Source organism: Medicago sativa, chromosome 2 (genome assembly GCF_051527215.1).
Source record: "Medicago sativa cultivar Bolivia chromosome 2, Bolivia_mono, whole genome shotgun sequence".
NCBI lineage: Eukaryota > Viridiplantae > Streptophyta > Magnoliopsida > Fabales > Fabaceae > Medicago > Medicago sativa.
Window position 1 is genome coordinate 6,015,607 of NC_140750.1, and position 24,147 is coordinate 6,039,753.

At 37.7% G+C, this 24,147-nt stretch overlaps 1 protein-coding gene and 1 pseudogene across 1 annotated transcript; one reads left to right on the forward strand and one right to left on the reverse strand.

Annotated features, from left to right (window-relative positions):
• Window positions 1–2,193: 2,193 nt before the first annotated feature.
• On the forward strand, window positions 2,194–2,550 carry LOC146943947 (uncharacterized). The gene has a single exon (XM_085747900.1). The coding sequence runs from the start codon at window positions 2,194–2,196 to the stop codon at window positions 2,548–2,550; it is 357 nt and encodes a 118-aa protein (XP_085604026.1).
• A 508-nt stretch (window positions 2,551–3,058) lies between these two features.
• On the reverse strand, window positions 3,059–23,403 carry LOC146943948 (uncharacterized; annotated as a pseudogene).
• Window positions 23,404–24,147: the final 744 nt, after the last annotated feature.

A 24,147-nucleotide genomic window follows, 5' to 3' on the forward strand; every position in this document is an offset into this window, starting at 1 on the left:
AAAAAAACTGGGGTCTATAAGGCTCATGGCTTATTCAACCTTTGCATTAAACATGGACCTACGATTTATTTGTATAGCTATAACAATTATAAGCCGGTTATAGATGTATTTTACAAGTAGCTGACTTTTTGAACCAACATTCTAAACCTAACTAACATTTTGAATATGAATAACTACAATACCACCAACCGAAATTAGAGGTTGGTTCCTTGAAATATTACGAGGGGGTCTTGATCTAGGTGTAGCCTTTTATCGTAGTAAACAATTTTGGTGGAATCGCGGGGATTCAACTTATGAGAGGAGACGTATAAATTAGTCCTTGTTTTTTTAAAATCTATTGTGGAGGACGAAAATGGAGTGAATAGTCTGTTGCATATAATGCATAGGGTGTCTCTTGTGCTGGATCTTTTGTTTTGGTGATGGCTTCCATGATTATGGTTAATGAGACATATTCCGGTGTTTATTATCTATAATGCAGATTAACTTTTTTTATCTATTTATGTTTTTTTTAAGAAACTAAATTAGTCCACTTTTTTTTTTACGATAAATAAAATTTCATTAGCAAAACTCTGGCAATGAATCAAAAGCCAAGACCGCGGAAATACAAGGTGGGGTCTCTTCAATCCATATATAGTCGGGATTGTGAAGAGAGTATTGAGCTAGATAATGGGCAGCTTGTTTAGCCTCACGTCTAACATGCAAGAATCTTAAACTACGAAAAAAGACATTAAAATTAATGCAATCTCCAATGATAGATTCAACATAGTTTGGATGTTGTTGATGAGTGTTCAGCGCCTGAACCACATTAGAAGCATCTGATTCCGCTATAAGATTCAGAAAAAACATGTCTTTTGCAAATTTCAGCCCATTCCGCATAGCTAAAGCTTCTGCTACCTCTGAATCTGGTAATTAAAGGACTTGACAACAACTAGCAGCAACCACAACACCTTCATAATTTCGTACAACAACACCAACACCTCACTTACCCCCCCTCTATTGGACCTACTGCATCAACATTTAACTTATAGCAACCATTATCGGGGGGGGTGTCCAGTGAACATCAGATATGGGTAAGTTTGGACCTCCACTTAACGTCTCTAACAACACCGTATTAGTACTGTTAAAATTAGCAATAGATCTTTGTGCCTTATATGCAAACTTAACTAAATTAGTCCAGTTAAATTGGCATCAGAGAGAATCAAACTTAGACCTTGTGGAGGAGCACATTCACATATCCCAAAAACCCAAACCATTACCATCATTCCAACTCAAGTGGGTTTGCTTTTATCTACTTCTGCTAGTATGTGTTTGTTGTCTCGTTGATATCTTATTACATTGAAAATAAAATAAAAATTCAAAAGGGTTGCATTACATATAGATCACATTAATTTTACAAGTTAGATGAAAAACTCAATCTTGTATAATACTCCCTCCGGTCTCATTTATAAGCAAATTTTCACTTTTTAGGTACATTAAATAAATGATGTATGTGGTATATGATATAGACCACATACATTATTTATTCAATGAATTTAAAAAGTCAAAATTTGCTTATAAATGAGACCGGAGGAAGTATAAGATAAACTCATATGATTAGTATTTTTTTTCCTTGAAATAATTTAAAAACGAGATCCATTGGAGAAAAATAAAAGTGTTCGCAAGATCAGATAATTTATTTTAGGCTAAAGTGCAACTTTGGCCCCTTATCTTTCAAAAAGTTGCGATTTTGGCCCCCTAAGTATGAAAACTACAATTTTGGTCCCCTATCTTTTAGCCCCTTTGCAATTTTCGTCCTTTTGCTCAATTTTGACTTTGTCAATGCTGATGTGTCACCTCATTAAATGCGCTGGCATGCCACATGTGTATATATTGATTTTTTATTTATTTTAAAAGCCAGGCAGGAATTTGGTTGAATTAAAAAAAAATGAAAATATAAAGCTTGGCACGTGAGAGAGGTATAACAGTCATGATTTAGGGTTTAAAAAGCCCCAAATCTGACCCCAATCTCCATTGTTCTTCTCATTCTTCCATTCCTTCATCCATTCTCACAGAATTGTTCTTCTTCTTATTCCATCCTGTTCCATCGTTCTTGCTTCTATTGTGAGAGTTTTGTCTTCTTCCTCCCATCCTTCCATTTTTCGTTCTTCACACTGTTGTGTGTTCATCATCCTGTTCGATTTGCATACACAGAAAATGGCTGGGCAATCTTCATCTTCAACCGCGAGTGGTTCATCATGGATGGGGAAAACAAAGTTAGCATGTTACTGTGGCGTTGACTCCCCTCTAGTTACATCCTGGACAGATGAAAATCCAGGTAGGAGGTTTCATGGATGTGGAAGGTATTGGCAGAGAAGAAAATGTAGTTTTTTCCGATGGTTCGATCCAGAAGTTCCTGAAAGGCAGAAGAAAGTAATTAGAGGCCTGTTAAAGAAGAATGATGCATTGAAGAATAAAGAGAGAAAGCTTATGTTGATCATTGTAACTTTAGGAATACTGTTGTTTGCAAGTTTGTTTGCAAGTTTGTTGGTGATTTTCATTAAGTTTGGATAAGTTATGTAGGATTGCTTTTATGTAATGTAAACCTATGAAATGATTTCTTTTATGTAATGTAAACTGATGAAATGTTCTTATGATGGAAGAAATGAAATGAATTGAGTTTGATGTTTTCAATGAAAACTGATGTTTATTGAACACCAACTTGTAATGGTTAATGTTAATGTAATATAATTTTGCTATGATGTAAACTTATGCATTAAGAAAGGATATAACCAAGGCTTAAGAAGAGTACTTGACATTTAGATAGCAAATTACTTATATCATTACAGTACTTAACATTATCAGTACTTAAACACAAAAGATACTCTTTAGAGTACTTAAATTCAGAGTACATTTCCAAAAGCTAATTATGTGTACTTTAGAGTACTTAAACACAACTTCTTAAACACAACTTAAGCAAAAAATAATCAAGGCTAAAGAGTACTTGACATTACATTACATAACCAAAATATCAATAAGTTTCATCACCAAAACAATAGACTAATCATTCTCCTATCATAGCCTAACTCTTGTTCACTGACTGTTGAGTCCCAACATTTCCAACCTCTTCAAGTGACCTATTCACCCCTGTGGTTCTACTTTTTCTTGGCACAAACAAAGCTACCTCACCAACAACATGGTTGCCACCTCTCATTGTTCCAGAAGTGTTTATTGTAGCATTTGATACAGCAGGGGCAGAAGGTACATGATTTTTGTTGACAGAACCTGTAGCAAGTCCAGAAGTGTTGGTAGCTGTAGTTTTAGCAGGCACAAAAATGTTGGCAGCAGTTGTACCAGAAGCTGCAGCACCAGCTTGTGCAGAAGTATTACCAGAAGCTGCAGTTGTACCAGAAGCAGCTACACCAGTTGTACCAGCATCAGTCTTAGACTTTTTCTTCATTGGTTTTTTTCCTCTTGCAACACCAGAAGTTGCAGCACCAGCTTGTGCAGGTGCAGGTGCACCAGAAGCTGCAGCACCAGCTTGTGCAGAAGTATTCTGTTGTGAAGATCGTGCAGCAGTGTTATCCTACAAATGTTAAATACGTAATTATTAATATTTTATGAAGGAAATTACAGTTGATATAAGGAAGATATTTAAAACATTACCTTGTTCCCTCCAGGTGCAATACTTATGTCAGCACCTGTCTTTCCACCACATGTCCTGGTATTATGTCCAAGCTCTTTACACCTTCTGCATCTAACAGTTTCCTGGTTTCACTTGCCTTTCTTGCTTCCTGATTTGGGCTCATCATTCTCTTTCCTTCTAGCCTTTTTAGGCCTCCCAGGCGCCCTTCTGGCAGGAGGTGGGAGTATTGGTTCTGTAGCAACTTCTGGCCATAGTCTTGGGCCATTTGAAGGAAGGATCAAATGGTCACAGGTCTCCAAAAATGTTTGTTTCCTATCATATTTATACAAACAGGTTTTTATACAAACAGAGCAATCATCAATCATATAAACTAATTTTAACACTACAAAATAAATAACAAGTTAATATTCACTCACCTATACCAGTGTGCCACATAATCATCAGGATTAGCTTCATTGTAATAGATACAAGCAACTGCATGAGCACAGGGGATACCACTTAAATCCCATTTTCTGCATGCACATGTTTTGTCTTGGAGATTGACAACATATGTGTCAGTTCCATCAGCAACTGAAAACCTAGAGGAGTCTCTATCACCACACCAGATTGGGGTCCAACCATTAGCATCCTTTTTAGACTTTTCCACAATCTTCCTTATCATTGGACATATGTCCCCTTGAAACCTTAACATGTAGTCCCTTAACTTAACCATCCTATTTGTTATATAAAACTTCAACCCCTCAACAAGTGAAATAATTGGTAAATCCCTTAGATCAATTATTGCAGAGTTAAATGCCTCGCACATATTATTGACTTGCAAATCACAATTTGTGTGAGTACTATATCCTGCCCTAGACCACATACCTGGTGCATACTGCATCATTTCCTCCCAAGCTGGCACACTTAACATTTTCAGATGATCCATGGCTTTGTTGAACTCAGTCATTGTATTGGCCCTGGCTGCTCTCAATAAAGCTTATTTCAACTGCTCCCCAGCATGCCTTTTCCTCCAGTTTCCATACAAATGTCTGACACATAATCTGTGCTCAACATGTTCACCAATAGCAGCTATGGTATTCACCAATCCCTTAAAAAAAACCAATTACAGTATACAATTAAGCAATGTAAATAAAACTTCAACAGAAAACTATTGTAAAATTCAAATTAAATGAATTAAATATGAAAAAATAAAAATTATTGAATTAAATATTACCTTTTGTTGGTCTGATATGAAAGATCATCTCTTAAATTCTATTCCATTCAAATATGATAGCAGCAGATCCATAAACCAATCCCATGAGTCTTTTGTTTCAGCTTCCATAACAGCAAAAGCTATGGGGATCATTTGATTGTTAGCATCTTTACCAATAGCTGATAACAAATGTCCACCATACCTCCCTTTCAGAAAACAACCATCAAGTCCTATCAATGGCCTACAACTACTCACAAAAGCCATCTTACAAGCTTTGAAACAAACATACATTCTCTGAAAAAACATTCCACCTAGACCAGGCTTACATTGAATCTTAACACTGCTTCCAGGATTACTTCTGAGCAACTCCTCAGCATAGTTTCTTAGATGACCATATTGTTCATCACTAGCACCATGAATGATTTCCAAAGCACTTATTTTTGCTCTGTATACCTGATAAGAACTCATCACCACATTCCACCTACTCTTGCACTCTTCTTTCAGAGCCTTAAGGGTCATAGAAGGTGTATGCTTAAGTATAGGAACTAATTTTTTTGCCAACAATTTTGTGGTTAACACTCTAATCTTACCAGTTGGATGGCAACTATGATCAGGCTTCAAAGTAGAAATAACATAATGAGTTTGAGGAGGAACCCTACTAAATCTAATATAATATGGGCAACCTTTTGAGCACTTCACCACAATTCTTTTTGTCTCATTCTTCTCTAGGTAGACATTCTTCTTGTTCTGCAGACCATACTCCTTCACAACATCTTTAACTAACAAACCATTTGCAAATATTTGACCAACCTCAAATACAATAGGTTCATTGTTACTTCCTAACTTAAACGTATTCATTTTCCTCTTTCTTAATCTGTCACTCTCTTCAGATGAATCATGACTTTCTAACACATCAGAGTCTTCATTCTCATCTTCAAAGTCTTCCACACCAGTCACTTCAGGGTTCCTAGAGACTTCAACACCAACTATAGATTGATTAGGGTTGACTGACTGACTAACAGCAGTTGGGTTCAAAGTTTGGCTAGGCAAAACAGTAGTCCAATCCCACTCTTCATCATAATCACTATTGTTTTATCTTGGTTTTCGGGTGTCAAACATTGATTACGTTTGAACCTTTTAAACCGGTGATATCTTATTTTTTCTTGGGAAGGGAAAAAGTAAGCAAAACCCTTGAGAATCGAGGTCCGGGAGTTGTTTTCGCTACGGGAAGGTGTTAGGCACCCATAACGACTATAGTAACCTATAGGAACCGTCTTTAATTTCTACGCGCGCGCTTTATTTTTAAATGCTATTTTGAAAGAAAATATTAAGCCTAAGAGTTTCTAAGTGAAGAATTGGAGGGAGAAGAATGTTTTTGGATTTTTTATTTTATTTGAATTGAAGGAATTTTGTTCCTTGCCTACGTACCCGATTAAGGGATCAAATCCACCGTAGTTCTCTCTCAAAAATGTTTTTGTTTTTGTTGGTTGATTTTAAGTTTGAAAATGGAGTTTGAAGAATAGAAGGAGGCCTCAAGGGCATAAGATTGGAAAATAGTGAGGTTGAATTAGTGAATTGCGAAAGAAGTCAAAGTATGATTATTTTCATTGAAATTTGATTAAGAAAATGGAAAAGAAAATACAATGGGATATTGGATCCCAAGGTTTATTTGGAAAAGGTTTGAGTGAAGTTGTTCACATTTGTTTGGAAAATTGGGTTTTTTCTAAGTGTAAGTCCTAGGCATTCATCTAAACATACAATCCTAAACATACATCTAAACATGCATATTCTAGCTACTTATCTAAAGTGGTGTGTGTGCATGTGTCGGTGCTTGTGTCGGTGTACATCATTAGAGTCCATTGTCCTTTACATCATACCCTAGATACATTCTATGGCCTCTTTGCCAAGAAATTAAAAGCATGAAAGAATATTACAAAATTTCCTAAGTGTTTACATTCTAACTTTTGGTACAAATTAAATTGCAAGAAAGAAAATAGAGATGAAAATGGGATGTAATGATGATGCTTATGGTGAATATGAAATATGAAAGGAAAAGATTAGTAGCATAAGGCAATATCAAAGAAATGAAGTAAGAGAAATATTAGAATGTAAAAAGGTAGAAAATAAGTGCAGACATGGCCAAAATTTGTTCATAAAATGCAAGAACCAAGTGACCTATAATCCTCACATTCCAATTACATTTTTAAAGTTTAGAAACAAGCTTGGAATGGGAATTAAGGCTACTTGATCTACTTGACATTTTAAAACAAGTTTTGAAACATATTTACATTATTTAACTACTTAATGACTTGTAAGCTAAGCAACCTACCAAAATTCACAATTATGTAACAAAATTAAACACAAACAGTAGCTAAAAATCCTATGAACTCAAGTAGCTAAAACACCAACATTTATCAAGCAATTTGGACTAAAATCAAGCAACTTTTCAATCATTTCTAACACAAAATACCTCAAAATAGTAAGGGAAACACCACACCATTTTTTACCAATTTTTATCATGTAAAATTAACACTAAAAAGTCACAAAATTATCGAGAAATACCCATGAAATTTTTTAGGAAGCTTAATAAAGTTTTCAAATGAGCCAGGGGTGTAAAAATTAAAGCAAAGTGGTAAAATAGCAAGAAACCCTAAGGAACCAAAGGAGATTACCAGACCTAAGGTCCAGGCCCAAACACCAAACGGATTTGGGTCTCAGGAAGCCATGTGAGCCACACGATGGATCCAGAGACCCAAACCCTTGGATCAAACGGCACAAACGCTCCCAGCGAAGTGAGGATTAGCAGTAGCCGTTAGATCAAAGATCTAACGGCTCACAAGGAGGGCGTACGATGAGCTTCAGAGACGCGCACGCATTGGATTGGGGAGGGGTATATAAACAAACTAACACACAGACACTCATTTCTAACCCTAGCTTTCTAATCTCTCCGCCGTTCTCCTCCCTCGTCCTCGCATCCTCCATTCGTTTTCCTCCTACCACACTCATGGATTCAAACCACACATCACAAATAAACCACATATCAATACAGTTTGGGCAAAACGTTTTGGATCTTGGTACTTTTCGCAAAGAATCTGTTCGAAATGTTTTGTTATTGCGGCTTTTTGAAGGAAACCGTTTGAGGTGATTCGATCTGAACATTTCTCCATGGAATCAGTCGAAACGTTTCAATTTTAACTACTTTTTGACGAAAGTTGTTTGAAATGATTCGATCTGGATACTTTTTGTTTGAAACGCTTCGATTTGGATACTTTTTGAAGAAAATTTATTCGAAGTGTTTCAAACTTGATGTTTTTTGAAGAACACCGTTTAAAAACGTTTTAATCCAGATTTTCGAAGAAAAGTAGTTTGAATCCCTTTAAACTTGATATTTTTTGAGGAAGATCGAATTGAAATGTTTCAAGCCACACCAAAACGAACGGATTCTAGCCTAATCCTTCACAAGTTCAAAACGTTTTGGATTTTGAGGTTTTCTTGAATGTGAACCCTAATCTGATTCGTTTCTTATGCTAATGATGAGTTTACACTCTGAATTAAAAAGTAAACGGTGAATCTTCATGATTTTTGTGTTCTAGGGTTTCGTTTTTTCAATTCGTTCGAATTTTCAAGTTTTTCAATCGGATTCACCATTTATTTTTAATACGAAGCTTCAATGATGACTTATGAGAAGATTTTTCGTATGTTTACCTGAATGTACTTGGAGATTCGAACAAATGGATCCTTGCGAGCCTTGGACCTTTCTGGTAAGCTTCAAAACCGAAAATAAATCGGTATTCAATCTTCTTCTTCTTCGAACTGGCTTGAACTGGCTTCGATTTCTCTTCTTCTCTCTCTCGAACTTTCTTGTGATCGTCCTTAGACTTGAATTGCAAGAACACAAAGGGAAATAGTTCGATGATGAAGATTTTCGTGGAAAATCTCTGAGAACAATTCTAATCCAAAAAGATTTTATTGAATTGGATGTTTTCAGTTCTGATTCTCTCGAAATTCCTGTTGATTTTGAATGTTTGATGGTAAATTTGCGAAAACTGGTACGAATTTGAGTTTGTTGCGGTGGTTTCTGAGTTTGTTGTGGTGGTTTCTGAGTTTGTTGTGGTGGTGGCCGAATTGGTTACGGTGGTGACTTGGGAGAGAGAAAAGATTCTGTTAGACCTTTTTGGTGATGTGTCACTGAGTGATTGATTCTTCTTCTGAGCATTTCTGAGTTGGCAATGCTTTATAGGCCAGCTTGTGACCTCTGATCCAATGAGCGATTGACACCTGTGCTGGACTGAAAAAAGGCTCGGCCTTGGGCCAGTTTGGGCCTGAGGGCCTTCTTGCAAATTTTAAAACCTTGGGGACCTTCCTGCAATATAAGAGAATTGGACAAATATGCAATTTTGGACTCTAAGTGGACTGAAATGTACTTTGGCCAAAAAAGACTTAAAATTTTTTTGACTAAAAACGAACCAAAAAGAAGCAAAGGACTTAAAATAAAATGACTCAAAGGACTAACATGTAATTTTTGGAACCTTAGGACTAAAGTAAGAAAAATTAATAAAATTGAGTAAAAAATGTAATTTGAAATAAACGTAAAGTGAGACCAATAAAAAACACAAAACGGACTAAAACGAACCAATGGCTTAAATGAGGTACTTTAAAGTAACCTCTCTGCCGAGATTTCGTGTGAAATGACCAAAATGCCCCTGGGGCTGAAAACGACTAAAAATGACTCAGATGCAAATTTAAAATGGGTTTTTAACAGAGAAATGAAACAAAGACTTATACAAGCAAAATTAAAAGACTCAGAGACAATTTTTGAGATTTAAACAGTGACTTGACACTTGAAATGACCAAAATGCCCCTAGGGGCAAAACTGACTCAAAATGACTTCAAATGTAGTTTTTGAAATGGATTTTGACATAGAATTGAAATGAAGACTTATTCAAACTATTTGAAAGGACTCAAACAAAATTTTGAAAGACGGAGAGAAATTTGACACAGGAAATGACTAAAATACCCTTGTATGTGAATTTTGCAAATAATGTTGAAATAAAATGCAGGGAAAGATGCAATTGATCAGAGACATATCAAATGACTTGAAATGCAAGAAAAGGGGAAATTGATTAGTATTTTTAGGTCCAAAATTAGGGTATAACAGCTGCCCCTATTTAAGTTTCTTTGTCCGGAGAGTCAAGAGACGAAGTCTTAGAGTTGACGGGACGAAGATACTTAAATATTAACATTTGCACTGTTTTTGGACGTAAAAATACGCTTTCAGATTTTCAAAATTATGAATGCTATGCAATATTTGATTATGAATGCAAGACAAACAACTGGAGTTTATGGAACCTGTCATGTCACTGGGGATTCAGATAGACATTGACAGGGTAGACAAACCAGGGAGTAGAAGGTAAGGTGCAAGTTGTTCTTTGGGTCGAACTAGTCACTTGACCAGGGGATACAATACAAGAGATAGGTGCAAGCTGTTCTTGGGATTGAACTTGGCACTTGACCGGAAACATAGACATATAGGCAGATGCAAGTGGTTCTTTGGATCGAACTTGACACTTGATTGGAGATACAAACAGATAGGCAGACACAAACTGTTCTTTTGGATTGAACTGGCTGTTTGGCTGGAGACATAGACAAAAGGGTTGATACAAGCTGTTTCTTCGGATCGAACTTGCTTGTTGGATTATCAACACATCATGTGGGAGAGTGCAGACTGTTCTCTTAGATCGAACTTGTCGTTTGACCGATAACAAAGCATAAGCTGGGTACAAACTGTTCTTCAGATTGAACTTGCCGTCTGACTGGTAACAAAGCATAAGCTGGGTACAAACTGTTCTTATCGAACTTGCCGTTTGACCGATAACAAAGCATAAGCTGGGTACAAACTGTTCTATCGAACTTGCCGTTTGTCCGGAAGCATAGGTATATAAGCAGGTACAAGTGGTTCTTTTTTGGATTGAACCTGGCACTTGACCAGCAATGAGATACCAATTGAAAGTCTGGCTTAACAAGATACCAATTGAGGGTAAATTGTTATTGACTTGATTTGAAAATAGACATGACCATTTTTGTTGGCCCAAGAGTAAATTGAGAGTAAATTGACATTGATTTGAGTTGAAAAATTGACATGACCATTTTTGTTGGCCCAAGAGTAAATTGACATTGATTTGAATTGAAAATTGACATTGGCAGAGACATAGACATAGACGTTGAAATTGGAATTGAAATTGACATTGACATGGAAATTGGAATTGAATTTGACATTGGATATTGGAAAGTTGCAATTGACATTGAGATTGGATTGAAATTGGAATTTGACATTGAAATTGGATTGAAAATTGACATTGACGTTGTCATTGGATGTCAACATTGGAATTGAAAGATTGACATTGACATTGTCATTGGATGTCAATACTGGAATTGAAAGATTGACATTGACATTGTCATTGGATGTCAATACTGGAATATGAGATTGACATTGACATAGTCATTGGAATTGAAATTGGAAATTGACATTGGAATTGGATTGAAATTGGAATTGAAGATTGACATTGACATTGTCATTGGATGTCAACATTGGAATTGGAGATTGACATTGACATTGTCATTGTATGTCAACACTGGAATTGTTATTGAAGTTGAGATTGCTTTGAATTTTGACAATTGAAATTGAATTGGATTTGACAGTTGAATTTAAAATTGGAATTGACAGTTGGAATTGAGTTTGACAGTTGAAACTTTGATTGAATTTGGCAGTTGAAAGTTGGATATGCAACATGTATGTATGATATAGCAAGATTATTGGATGCATGAGCACGTAAAATGCATGATTATGCATGTATGAATGCTTGAAATGCATGATTGGTTGGCAACTTGGCAGAGAAATTTCACAAAGGCAGACAAGACATTGGAAGATTGGGCACGTAGTGGCTCGTGCTGCAACATATTCACAGGGAAAAAACCTCTTTGGAGATACCGTCGTTGGGAGACGTATCGAAACCATGGCTGAGGGCAATAAAACTTGTAGAAGAGGGACCTTCGGAAAGTCCGTGGATACAGGTCGCCGTTGCTAGGCGTGTCAGTGCTGGGTAAACATTGGATGTTCGCATCTGTGGTCAATGCTTTTTCATTCTTTTCATTTTTCATTTTCAAACCCCACTTTTGCCTGAACCGCCCTTTCGGGTTTTCGATTCACCGGGGAATTAGATTCTTTTCATTGCCCCATTTTTGCCTGAATTGCCTTCATAGGTTGTCAATCAGCGGGGTGCTCATTCTTGCCTAAGCCACCCTTTCGGGTTTTCAACTTAGCGAGCTTTTCATTTTCATTTTTCACTTTTTTCATTTTCATTCTGTTTTTTCATTCTTGCCATTGACCACAGATCATCCTGGGGAGTAACCTGCTTGTAACATGTATTGAAATAGACATTGATGCTCATTCATTCATGCATGTTCCATTGAAATGTACCCTGTTGCTCAGGTTTGCTTTCAAAATAGACGGAAAAACGATTGTTTAGTTTTCAAAAGATGTTTGTTTCAGACATTGACATTATCAAATAGAAGGAAAATATTTTGTATATAGCATTGAAAGTAGAAAGAAAAATAGAATTTCAAACAACAGAAAGGCTCAAATTGACGTAGAAGAGTGAAAGTCAGCCAAGGGCACGACTCCACGGATTTACAAAGCTTGGAAAATGGTAATTTTATTGGTTGGTGATACATTGAACACGATGACCGCTATATCTCATAGAAATTTTGAATTCACAAGTACAGAAGCTTCTGATGAAGACGACCATTGACAGTTGCAGATGCCCCAAGGGGTGATGGTGATTTGCCAGATATAGTTACTTGTCTTTTATTGTCAACCTCATTTTTGCATGAACCGCCCTTTCGGGTTTTCGGCTCATCGAGGCGCTCATTCTTGCCTGAGTTGCGTACAATCTCAGCGAGCTTTTTCATATTCATTTTTTGTCCCTAACTTTTGCCTGGATCGCCCTTTCGGGTTTTCGATCCACCGGGAAGCGCATTTTTGCCTAGGCCGCCCTTTCGGGTTTTCGACCTACCACGCTGTTCTTTTCTTTCTAGACAAAGTATTTCTTGACTATATCGGCATTAACTGGATTTGGAAGCTCAACACCATCCATGTGTGTAAGAATCAAAGCACCACCAGAGAAAGCCTTCTTGACAACATAAGGACCTTCATAGTTAGGTGTCCACTTGCCCCTTTGGTCGGGTTGCTGGCTTATCCTTCTTTTCAGTACAAGCTCGCCTTCTTTGAATTCTCGAGGTCGGACTTTCTTGTCAAAAGCATTCTTCATTCGCACTTGATACAACTGTCCATGAGCCATAGCATTCATACGTTTCTCTTCAATCAGATTCAATTGATCGTACCGACTTTGACACCATTCAGCCTCAGTTAATTTGGCTTCCATGATTACTCGAAGAGATGGAATCTCCACTTCCAGAGGGAGACCTGCTTCCATGCCATATACCAGAGAGAAGGGAGTTGCCCCGGTTGAACAGCGCACTGTAGTACGGTAACCATGCAAGGCAAAAGGTAGCATTTCATGCCAGTCTTTGTAAGTAGTGACCATCTTCTGAACAATCTTCTTGATGTTCTTGTTAGCGGCCTCAACTGCACCATTCATCTGAGGTCTGTAAGGAGAAGAGTTGTGATGTTCAATTTTGAATTCTTCACATAAAGCTTGCATCATGCTATTGTTCAGATTGGAACCATTGTCAGTGATAATTTTGTTGGGAACACCATATCGACAGATGATGTTATTCTTGATAAACTTGACAACCACTTGCTTAGTCACATTGGCATAGGAGGCAGCTTCAACCCACTTGGTGAAATAATCAATTGCCACTAGGATGAAACGATGTCCATTGGAAGCTTTCGGTTCAATTCTCCCGATCATGTCAATGCCCCACATAGAGAAAGGCCATGGGGAAGATATAACATTGAGGGCATGTGGAGGCACGTGAATCTTGTCAGCATAAATTTGACATTTGTGGCATCTTTTAGCATGTTTGTGGCAGTCACGCTCCATGGTTATCCAGTAATAGCCGGCTCTTAACAGTTTTCTTGACATAGTGTGGCCCGAAGCATGGGTCCCGAAGGTACCGTCATGTACATCATGCATTAATTTCTCAGCTTCTTGTTTATTAACACATCTCAACAAGACCATGTCATAGTTCCTCTTGTATAGGATTTCTCCGTCCAGAAAGAATCTGCTAGCCCATCGTCTCAAGGTCTTTTTATCTCTGTTGGAAGCACCAGGTGGATATTCACGATTCTGCAAGAATTGCTTGATGTTGTAATACCAAGGTTTTTTATCATTCACATCTTTGTCAGCTTGGTCTGGCACATTTTCAATGGTAAACACATGAGCGGGTCTATCAAGACGCTGCACTTTGATCACTGGCACATCATTCCAGTGATTGACACGAAACATGGAAGACAAGGTAGCAAGAGCGTCGGCCATCTGATTTTCATCCCGAGGGATATGGTGCAGCTCCACCTTTGTAAAGTATGTCAACAGACGTCTTGCATAGTCACGGTATGGGATCAGCCTCTCATGATGAGTCTCCCATTCACCCTTTATCTGATTAATGACAAGTGCAGAATCTCCATAGATGTCAAGGTGTTTAATTCTCAGATCAAGGGCTTCTTCAATACCCAAGATGCATGCTTCATACTCAGCTATGTTGTTTGTGCATTCAAAAGTTATTCGAGCGGTGAAAGGAATGTGGTGCCCCTGTGGAGTTACAATGATGGCTCCAATCCCTTTACCATAAGCATTAACAGCACCATCAAACACCAATCCCCATTTGCTATTGGGGTCCGGCCCTTCATTGATCAGTGGCTCTTCACAGTCTTTTGCTTTCAGATACATAATCTCTTCATCAGGGAAATCAAACTTAATCGGCTGGTAATCATCAAGAGGTTGACAAGCAAGATGCTCAGCAAGGACGCTTCCTTTGATTGCTTTCTGAGCTTTGTACACAATATCATATTCAGACAACAACATTTGCCAACGTGCAATCTTTCCAGTAACAGCAGGTTTTTCAAAGATGTACTTGATTGGATCCATTCGGGATATCAACCAGGTTGTATGATTCACCATATAATGACGCAGGCGTTTGGCAGCCCAAGCTAAAGCACAACATGTCTTTTCAAGCATTATATACCGAGTCTCGCAGTCGGTGAACTTCTTGCTCAGATAGTAGATAGCATGCTCTTTCTTACCAGTCTCATCTTGTTGACCGAGAACACAACCCACTGAATCATCTAACACTGACAGATACATAATCAGAGGCCTTCCTTCCACTGGCGGGACAAGGATAGGTGGCTCCAACAGGTACTCTTTGATGCTATCAAAAGCTTCCTGACATTCATCATTCCATACAACAGGCTGATTCTTTCTGAGCAATTTGAAAATTGGACCACAAGTAGTAGTCATGTGAGATATGAATCTTGAAATATAGTTCAAACGTCCGAGGAAACCTCTGACTTGCTTCTCAGTTTGAGGGGCTGGCATTTCTCTGATGGCTCGGACTTTGTCAGGATCAACTTCAATGCCTCTCTGGCTGACAATGAAGCCTAGCAACTTTCCAGATCTTACACCGAAGGTGCACTTATTCGGATTCAACCGCAGCTTGTACTTTCTCAATCTTTCAAACATCTTTTTCAAATACACAACATGCTGCTCTTCATCACTTGATTTCACAATCATGTCATCAACATATACTTCAATTTCTTTGTGAATCATATCATGAAACAGAGTTGTCATACCTCTTTGATAGGTAGCACCAGCATTTATTAAGCCGAACGGCATCACTTTATAACAAAACGTTCCCCACGGAGTGATGAAGGACGTCTTTTCTCTATCTTCAGGAGACATTCGTATCTGGTTATAACCGGAGAAACCATCCATAAAAGAGAACACTTTGGATTGAGCAGTACTGTCAACAAGCACATCAATATGGGGCAATGGGAAGTTATCTTTTGGACTGGCTTTATTCAGATCTCTGTAATCAACACACATTCGAACTTTCCCATCTTTCTTTGGTACTGGTACGATGTTGGCAATCCACTCAGGGTATTCAGCTGTCATGAGGAAACCCGCATCGATTTGCTTCTGTACCTCAGCCTTGATCTTAAGAGCCATGTCTGGACGAGACCTTCTCAATTTCTGTTTGACAGGAGGACATTCAGGCCTTGTCGGTATCCGATGTTCCACAATCTTGGGATCTAGACCCGGCATATCTTCATAGGACCATACAAAGACATCTGGATAGTCCTGGAGAAGCTGAATGATCTTCCTTTTCACTTCTGGCTCGAGTGCAGCACCGATCTTGATCTCTCGCTTGTTCTCTTCAGTACCCAGGTTGATAAGCTCAATTTCTTCCTGGTGAGGCTGAATGGCTCTTCTTTCTTGCTCAAGCAGTCGAGTGATCTCATACGGTACCTCTTCATAATCATCATCCTCATCTTCAGCTTCATATACAGGGAATTCAAAATTTGGAGGAACCATAGGGTCACTGTGTTCAACGGGTTTATTATGGTTCAATCTGCATAATATGATTGGGATGATTTTAGAAAAAGTTTTTCATGCAGATTTTTGAAATTAATAAGAAAAATACAGATGTTTTGGTTTTTTCTGGCATTACCATTATTTCCAAGAAAAAGGCACTAAAAAGTAAAAAACAAAGAGTCGTGAGAAAGACGACAACTTTTTATTGATTAACGGCAATGCCGAAACAAACACGTCCTTACAAAGATATCACTTTCGCCTTGGGCAGGGCGAAAGGATTGTTATTTTGAAAACAAGAAACATGAGCAACAAAACACATTACATGGAAGCATGCATGACTAAAGGAACATCAATGGCTTCCCAATTTCTCACAGTGCCTCCTGGTATAACAAATGCAGGCACGTGACCACTTTCAGCAGTATCTTCAGTAATAGCATTGATGAACCCAGCACTGTAGAAGGTTCCCTTTGAAACAGCAGATGTCGGGGAGAATCCAAGGCCCTCTTTACGCTTGTTTTCCAAGATCCGAATCACCTTGCCCCAGCCAGCAGCTTGCCCTGCTTGAACAGCCTTCTGGGCATCTTTTAGTGAGGCCATGCTAGCACCAGCCCTCCGGGGCTCTGCACCCTCGACAGTCAAGCCTTGAAACGACGTTCCTTCTGCGGATCTTGCTTCAACACAAGAGAAAGATGATACTTGGCTAACCAGACATGCTTCTTCACCATGCAGATCAACATAAGCTTGTTCCAGTACTTTCATCAACACTTTCATGTGAGCCTCTGAGCTCATGAGCAGAGACAAGATGGATATCTTTGACGGAGTTTGCAGCAGCTGGTCAACAATTTTATAGTCACTCTTTTTGATAAGCCTCAGAACCTCATCCAGATTAGACTCTTTAATGGGCTGGCCCGAGGGGCTGGCATTCTCTTCCTCAAGGTTAGCCATGTTCCTTCTCTTGTACAATCTTATTTGATGAACTCTATCTAGTTGGTAAACTTTACGAGCACGAGCCACTTTTCAGACTGCGGCGGACAAAACCAGGAGGCAATGAGCACGAGAAGCCATTTGTGACCGATGAATGATGCATATGATGCATGATATGCAAATGCGAAAAGACTCTTTTTTTTTTGTCGGAAGACTTGTCAAAGTGGTTGTGAACATCACGGAGAAACACGGTTTTATTTGAAGATCTTGAGTAAAACTAGAAGTTTAGTTGAGATAGTATCACTTGGTGTTCACATCCGTGATGTTCAAAAGATGACTTGTCTAAATCCTCCGATAAATGCATGGAAAAAAGTTTATGCATGTATGCATGTATGCATGAATGCATGATTATGTTCAAGTTCGGAGAAAACATGGTGGGTTTGAAGTTCAAAGTCGAGGAGTCATGGGTGGACACGGTGTCCGGTGAAACTAGGGTTTTAGGATAATAGTAACCGGGTTCTAAAAAGGTTCCCAAGTTGCAACCTCTCCGACGTATCTCATGGTGTCACGAGACAACTCTCGCTCCATGATTATACGTGGAAGGTCTAACTTGAGTGTAGTATCGCGTGACGACTAAAACTCGAGACGACACTCGGTTTAGCCTCCGCACTACGTCCTAGAAAATGGCCATGGATGGGTTTGGTTATCTACGGTTCATAGCGTCATAGAACAATTAGAAGTAAAGTGCCTAAACGCGACAACCCGCGCCGACAACATCACCTCCAAAATGCCTCAGCTATGTGGGATTGATCGCATAATCCAAAACACGAGGCAACCCCCGGAATGAATTGTCGATTATATCCCCCCTAAATCCTAAGTTCACTCAGCCCGGGTGCAGGACTTTTGATATTCTCACCCCACACGTTTGCAAGAAATTAAACATTTATTCACATAAGAAAGCAAGTAAAAGAAGCAAGTAAAAATACAAGCGCAAACGTGGAAATAAAAACTAGGCGTAACTCTCGAATCTCCCCAGTGAAGTCGCCAGCTGTTTTATCTTGGTTTTCGGGTGTCAAACATTGATTACGTTTGAACCTTTTAAACCGGTGATATCTTATTTTTTCTTGGGAAGGGAAAAAGTAAGCAAAACCCTTGAGAATCGAGGTCCGGGAGTTGTTTTCGCTACGGGAAGGTGTTAGGCACCCATAACGACTATAGTAACCTATAGGAACCGTCTTTAATTTCTACGCGCGCGCTTTATTTTTAAATGCTATTTTGAAAGAAAATATTAAGCCTAAGAGTTTCTAAGTGAAGAATTGGAGGGAGAAGAATGTTTTTGGATTTTTTATTTTATTTGAATTGAAGGAATTTTGTTCCTTGCCTACGTACCCGATTAAGGGATCAAATCCACCGTAGTTCTCTCTCAAAAATGTTTTTGTTTTTGTTGGTTGATTTTAAGTTTGAAAATGGAGTTTGAAGAATAGAAGGAGGCCTCAAGGGCATAAGATTGGAAAATAGTGAGGTTGAATTAGTGAATTGCGAAAGAAGTCAAAGTATGATTATTTTCATTGAAATTTGATTAAGAAAATGGAAAAGAAAATACAATGGGATATTGGATCCCAAGGTTTATTTGGAAAAGGTTTGAGTGAAGTTGTTCACATTTGTTTGGAAAATTGGGTTTTTTCTAAGTGTAAGTCCTAGGCATTCATCTAAACATACAATCCTAAACATACATCTAAACATGCATATTCTAGCTACTTATCTAAAGTGGTGTGTGTGCATGTGTCGGTGCTTGTGTCGGTGTACATCATTAGAGTCCATTGTCCTTTACATCATACCCTAGATACATTCTATGGCCTCTTTGCCAAGAAATTAAAAGCATGAAAGAATATTACAAAATTTCCTAAGTGTTTACATTCTAACTTTTGGTACAAATTAAATTGCAAGAAAGAAAATAGAGATGAAAATGGGATGTAATGATGATGCTTATGGTGAATATGAAATATGAAAGGAAAAGATTAGTAGCATAAGGCAATATCAAAGAAATGAAGTAAGAGAAATATTAGAATGTAAAAAGGTAGAAAATAAGTGCAGACATGGCCAAAATTTGTTCATAAAATGCAAGAACCAAGTGACCTATAATCCTCACATTCCAATTACATTTTTAAAGTTTAGAAACAAGCTTGGAATGGGAATTAAGGCTACTTGATCTACTTGACATTTTAAAACAAGTTTTGAAACATATTTACATTATTTAACTACTTAATGACTTGTAAGCTAAGCAACCTACCAAAATTCACAATTATGTAACAAAATTAAACACAAACAGTAGCTAAAAATCCTATGAACTCAAGTAGCTAAAACACCAACATTTATCAAGCAATTTGGACTAAAATCAAGCAACTTTTCAATCATTTCTAACACAAAATACCTCAAAATAGTAAGGGAAACACCACACCATTTTTTACCAATTTTTATCATGTAAAATTAACACTAAAAAGTCACAAAATTATCGAGAAATACCCATGAAATTTTTTAGGAAGCTTAATAAAGTTTTCAAATGAGCCAGGGGTGTAAAAATTAAAGCAAAGTGGTAAAATAGCAAGAAACCCTAAGGAACCAAAGGAGATTACCAGACCTAAGGTCCAGGCCCAAACACCAAACGGATTTGGGTCTCAGGAAGCCATGTGAGCCACACGATGGATCCAGAGACCCAAACCCTTGGATCAAACGGCACAAACGCTCCCAGCGAAGTGAGGATTAGCAGTAGCCGTTAGATCAAAGATCTAACGGCTCACAAGGAGGGCGTACGATGAGCTTCAGAGACGCGCACGCATTGGATTGGGGAGGGGTATATAAACAAACTAACACACAGACACTCATTTCTAACCCTAGCTTTCTAATCTCTCCGCCGTTCTCCTCCCTCGTCCTCGCATCCTCCATTCGTTTTCCTCCTACCACACTCATGGATTCAAACCACACATCACAAATAAACCACATATCAATACAGTTTGGGCAAAACGTTTTGGATCTTGGTACTTTTCGCAAAGAATCTGTTCGAAATGTTTTGTTATTGCGGCTTTTTGAAGGAAACCGTTTGAGGTGATTCGATCTGAACATTTCTCCATGGAATCAGTCGAAACGTTTCAATTTTAACTACTTTTTGACGAAAGTTGTTTGAAATGATTCGATCTGGATACTTTTTGTTTGAAACGCTTCGATTTGGATACTTTTTGAAGAAAATTTATTCGAAGTGTTTCAAACTTGATGTTTTTTGAAGAACACCGTTTAAAAACGTTTTAATCCAGATTTTCGAAGAAAAGTAGTTTGAATCCCTTTAAACTTGATATTTTTTGAGGAAGATCGAATTGAAATGTTTCAAGCCACACCAAAACGAACGGATTCTAGCCTAATCCTTCACAAGTTCAAAACGTTTTGGATTTTGAGGTTTTCTTGAATGTGAACCCTAATCTGATTCGTTTCTTATGCTAATGATGAGTTTACACTCTGAATTAAAAAGTAAACGGTGAATCTTCATGATTTTTGTGTTCTAGGGTTTCGTTTTTTCAATTCGTTCGAATTTTCAAGTTTTTCAATCGGATTCACCATTTATTTTTAATACGAAGCTTCAATGATGACTTATGAGAAGATTTTTCGTATGTTTACCTGAATGTACTTGGAGATTCGAACAAATGGATCCTTGCGAGCCTTGGACCTTTCTGGTAAGCTTCAAAACCGAAAATAAATCGGTATTCAATCTTCTTCTTCTTCGAACTGGCTTGAACTGGCTTCGATTTCTCTTCTTCTCTCTCTCGAACTTTCTTGTGATCGTCCTTAGACTTGAATTGCAAGAACACAAAGGGAAATAGTTCGATGATGAAGATTTTCGTGGAAAATCTCTGAGAACAATTCTAATCCAAAAAGATTTTATTGAATTGGATGTTTTCAGTTCTGATTCTCTCGAAATTCCTGTTGATTTTGAATGTTTGATGGTAAATTTGCGAAAACTGGTACGAATTTGAGTTTGTTGCGGTGGTTTCTGAGTTTGTTGTGGTGGTTTCTGAGTTTGTTGTGGTGGTGGCCGAATTGGTTACGGTGGTGACTTGGGAGAGAGAAAAGATTCTGTTAGACCTTTTTGGTGATGTGTCACTGAGTGATTGATTCTTCTTCTGAGCATTTCTGAGTTGGCAATGCTTTATAGGCCAGCTTGTGACCTCTGATCCAATGAGCGATTGACACCTGTGCTGGACTGAAAAAAGGCTCGGCCTTGGGCCAGTTTGGGCCTGAGGGCCTTCTTGCAAATTTTAAAACCTTGGGGACCTTCCTGCAATATAAGAGAATTGGACAAATATGCAATTTTGGACTCTAAGTGGACTGAAATGTACTTTGGCCAAAAAAGACTTAAAATTTTTTTGACTAAAAACGAACCAAAAAGAAGCAAAGGACTTAAAATAAAATGACTCAAAGGACTAACATGTAATTTTTGGAACCTTAGGACTAAAGTAAGAAAAATTAATAAAATTGAGTAAAAAATGTAATTTGAAATAAACGTAAAGTGAGACCAATAAAAAACACAAAACGGACTAAAACGAACCAATGGCTTAAATGAGGTACTTTAAAGTAACCTCTCTGCCGAGATTTCGTGTGAAATGACCAAAATGCCCCTGGGGCTGAAAACGACTAAAAATGACTCAGATGCAAATTTAAAATGGGTTTTTAACAGAGAAATGAAACAAAGACTTATACAAGCAAAATTAAAAGACTCAGAGACAATTTTTGAGATTTAAACAGTGACTTGACACTTGAAATGACCAAAATGCCCCTAGGGGCAAAACTGACTCAAAATGACTTCAAATGTAGTTTTTGAAATGGATTTTGACATAGAATTGAAATGAAGACTTATTCAAACTATTTGAAAGGACTCAAACAAAATTTTGAAAGACGGAGAGAAATTTGACACAGGAAATGACTAAAATACCCTTGTATGTGAATTTTGCAAATAATGTTGAAATAAAATGCAGGGAAAGATGCAATTGATCAGAGACATATCAAATGACTTGAAATGCAAGAAAAGGGGAAATTGATTAGTATTTTTAGGTCCAAAATTAGGGTATAACAACTATCATCAACAGATATGCCATCAACACTTCCATCCTCATCTTCTAATTCACATTCAGGAACATCTCCCTCATCACCACTGTAATCAGGATCACTATCATCACACTCATCAGCTGGTTGTTTCCCTTTGTCAACTACAAGAACCTCTTCAACCTCACTTTCATACCTGCTATCTTCAATTTCAACATCTTTGGCTTCAACATAAAACTCAACACCTATTGAATTCTTATGCTCATTAATGAACCTAACAACATCCCTATCAGTTTTCAACAACCTTAGACCATCAACTATGTCAAAACCTGGACAGATATACCACAACTTGTAGTCTCCTACCACCCCAATCTCTCTGATCACTTTGTCCAGATCTATTAATTTGACCTTATCAAAGTCCCACTCACCCCCATATTCATGTATTTCACCCTTCTTGTAAGCCACAACAGGGTCACAAATGAAGTAACCCTTGTAGTGAAACCTTATCTTTAAATTGTGGTCCTCAACAACCCTAAAAGGAAAGAATAAATTAAGTACAACTATTGCATTATACAGTATTCAGATGTATACATTAAGTATAATTATACAGTATACATATAGTATATTTATACTCTATACATACTGACTTTTTCATAAAGCTTACACATACGTACATTTCTGATACGATTTTACACATACAAAGGAATCTACACTTGGCATTTTCCATTTTAGGGTTAGGTTTCATATTTAACACATTGTTCAATACATCCACCCACCCTATTTTATTCAGTAATAAACAACATAAATGTGCTTTCCAGGTATAAAACAAAAGAAAAAAGACAAAAGGTCACTTACTTTGATACATTGATGTCACCTACATTAAGCATGTTTCCTTCATTTGTTGTTGAACTCGTCTTCGCTGCTACTGTGACCTCCGTAACCTTCTTCGCCGTCCCTGCTACTTTCTTCGCTGAACTCGTCTTCTCCGAACTCGTCACCTTCGACTTTCCATTTTCGATCCACTTCATTTCGTTTGGATTTCGTTTTAATGTCGTTTTTGGTAAGAACAATCAACTTTGGTAACGATTTAGTTATGATTAAGAGTTGGATTTGGCAGAAATTTTGATTTACAAAGATTGATTGAAAGTAGAGGGCCAAAATTGCACACCCAAAGTTAACCCTAGAAGTTGAAAGAAATGAGAAAGCTCTCACGTGCCAAGCCATTTATATTTTCATTTTTTTTTTTTTAATTCAACCAAATTCCTGCTGGCTTTTAAAATAAATAAAAAATCAATATATACACATGTGGCATGCCAGCGCGTTTAATGAGGTGACACATCAGCGTTGACAAAGTCAAAATTGAGCAAAAGGACGAAAATTGCAAAGGGGCTAAAAGATAGGGGACCAAAATTGTAGTTTTCATACTTAGGGGGCCAAAATCGCAACTTTTTGAAAGATAAGGGGCCAAAGTTGCACTTTAACCTTTATTTTACTTTCGTTCAAAAAAATAATCGGATCTATCCTTTATTCTCCAATCAAATACTAACAACGTTTTAATTATACTTGGAGATAATAAATGTTGAAAAATCCCCTAAAAAAAATGTTGAAAAAGGTGACTAAAAAATTCCTTAGAATTTTGACCTTACTACTCCATATGTGCTGCTTATGCGGGTGACGCCCTCCGATGATTGCGGCGCACTAAACCAAATCCGTCTCGTAGTCAAAAACACACACCAGCTGACTGACGACCATTCTCCACCATCAGATCAATA

Bases quoted from the DNA above. Each gene is read 5' to 3' on its own strand.
- LOC146943947 (XM_085747900.1), top strand. From the start codon at position 2,194: ATGGCTGGGCAATCTTCATCTTCAACCGCGAGTGGTTCATCATGGATG.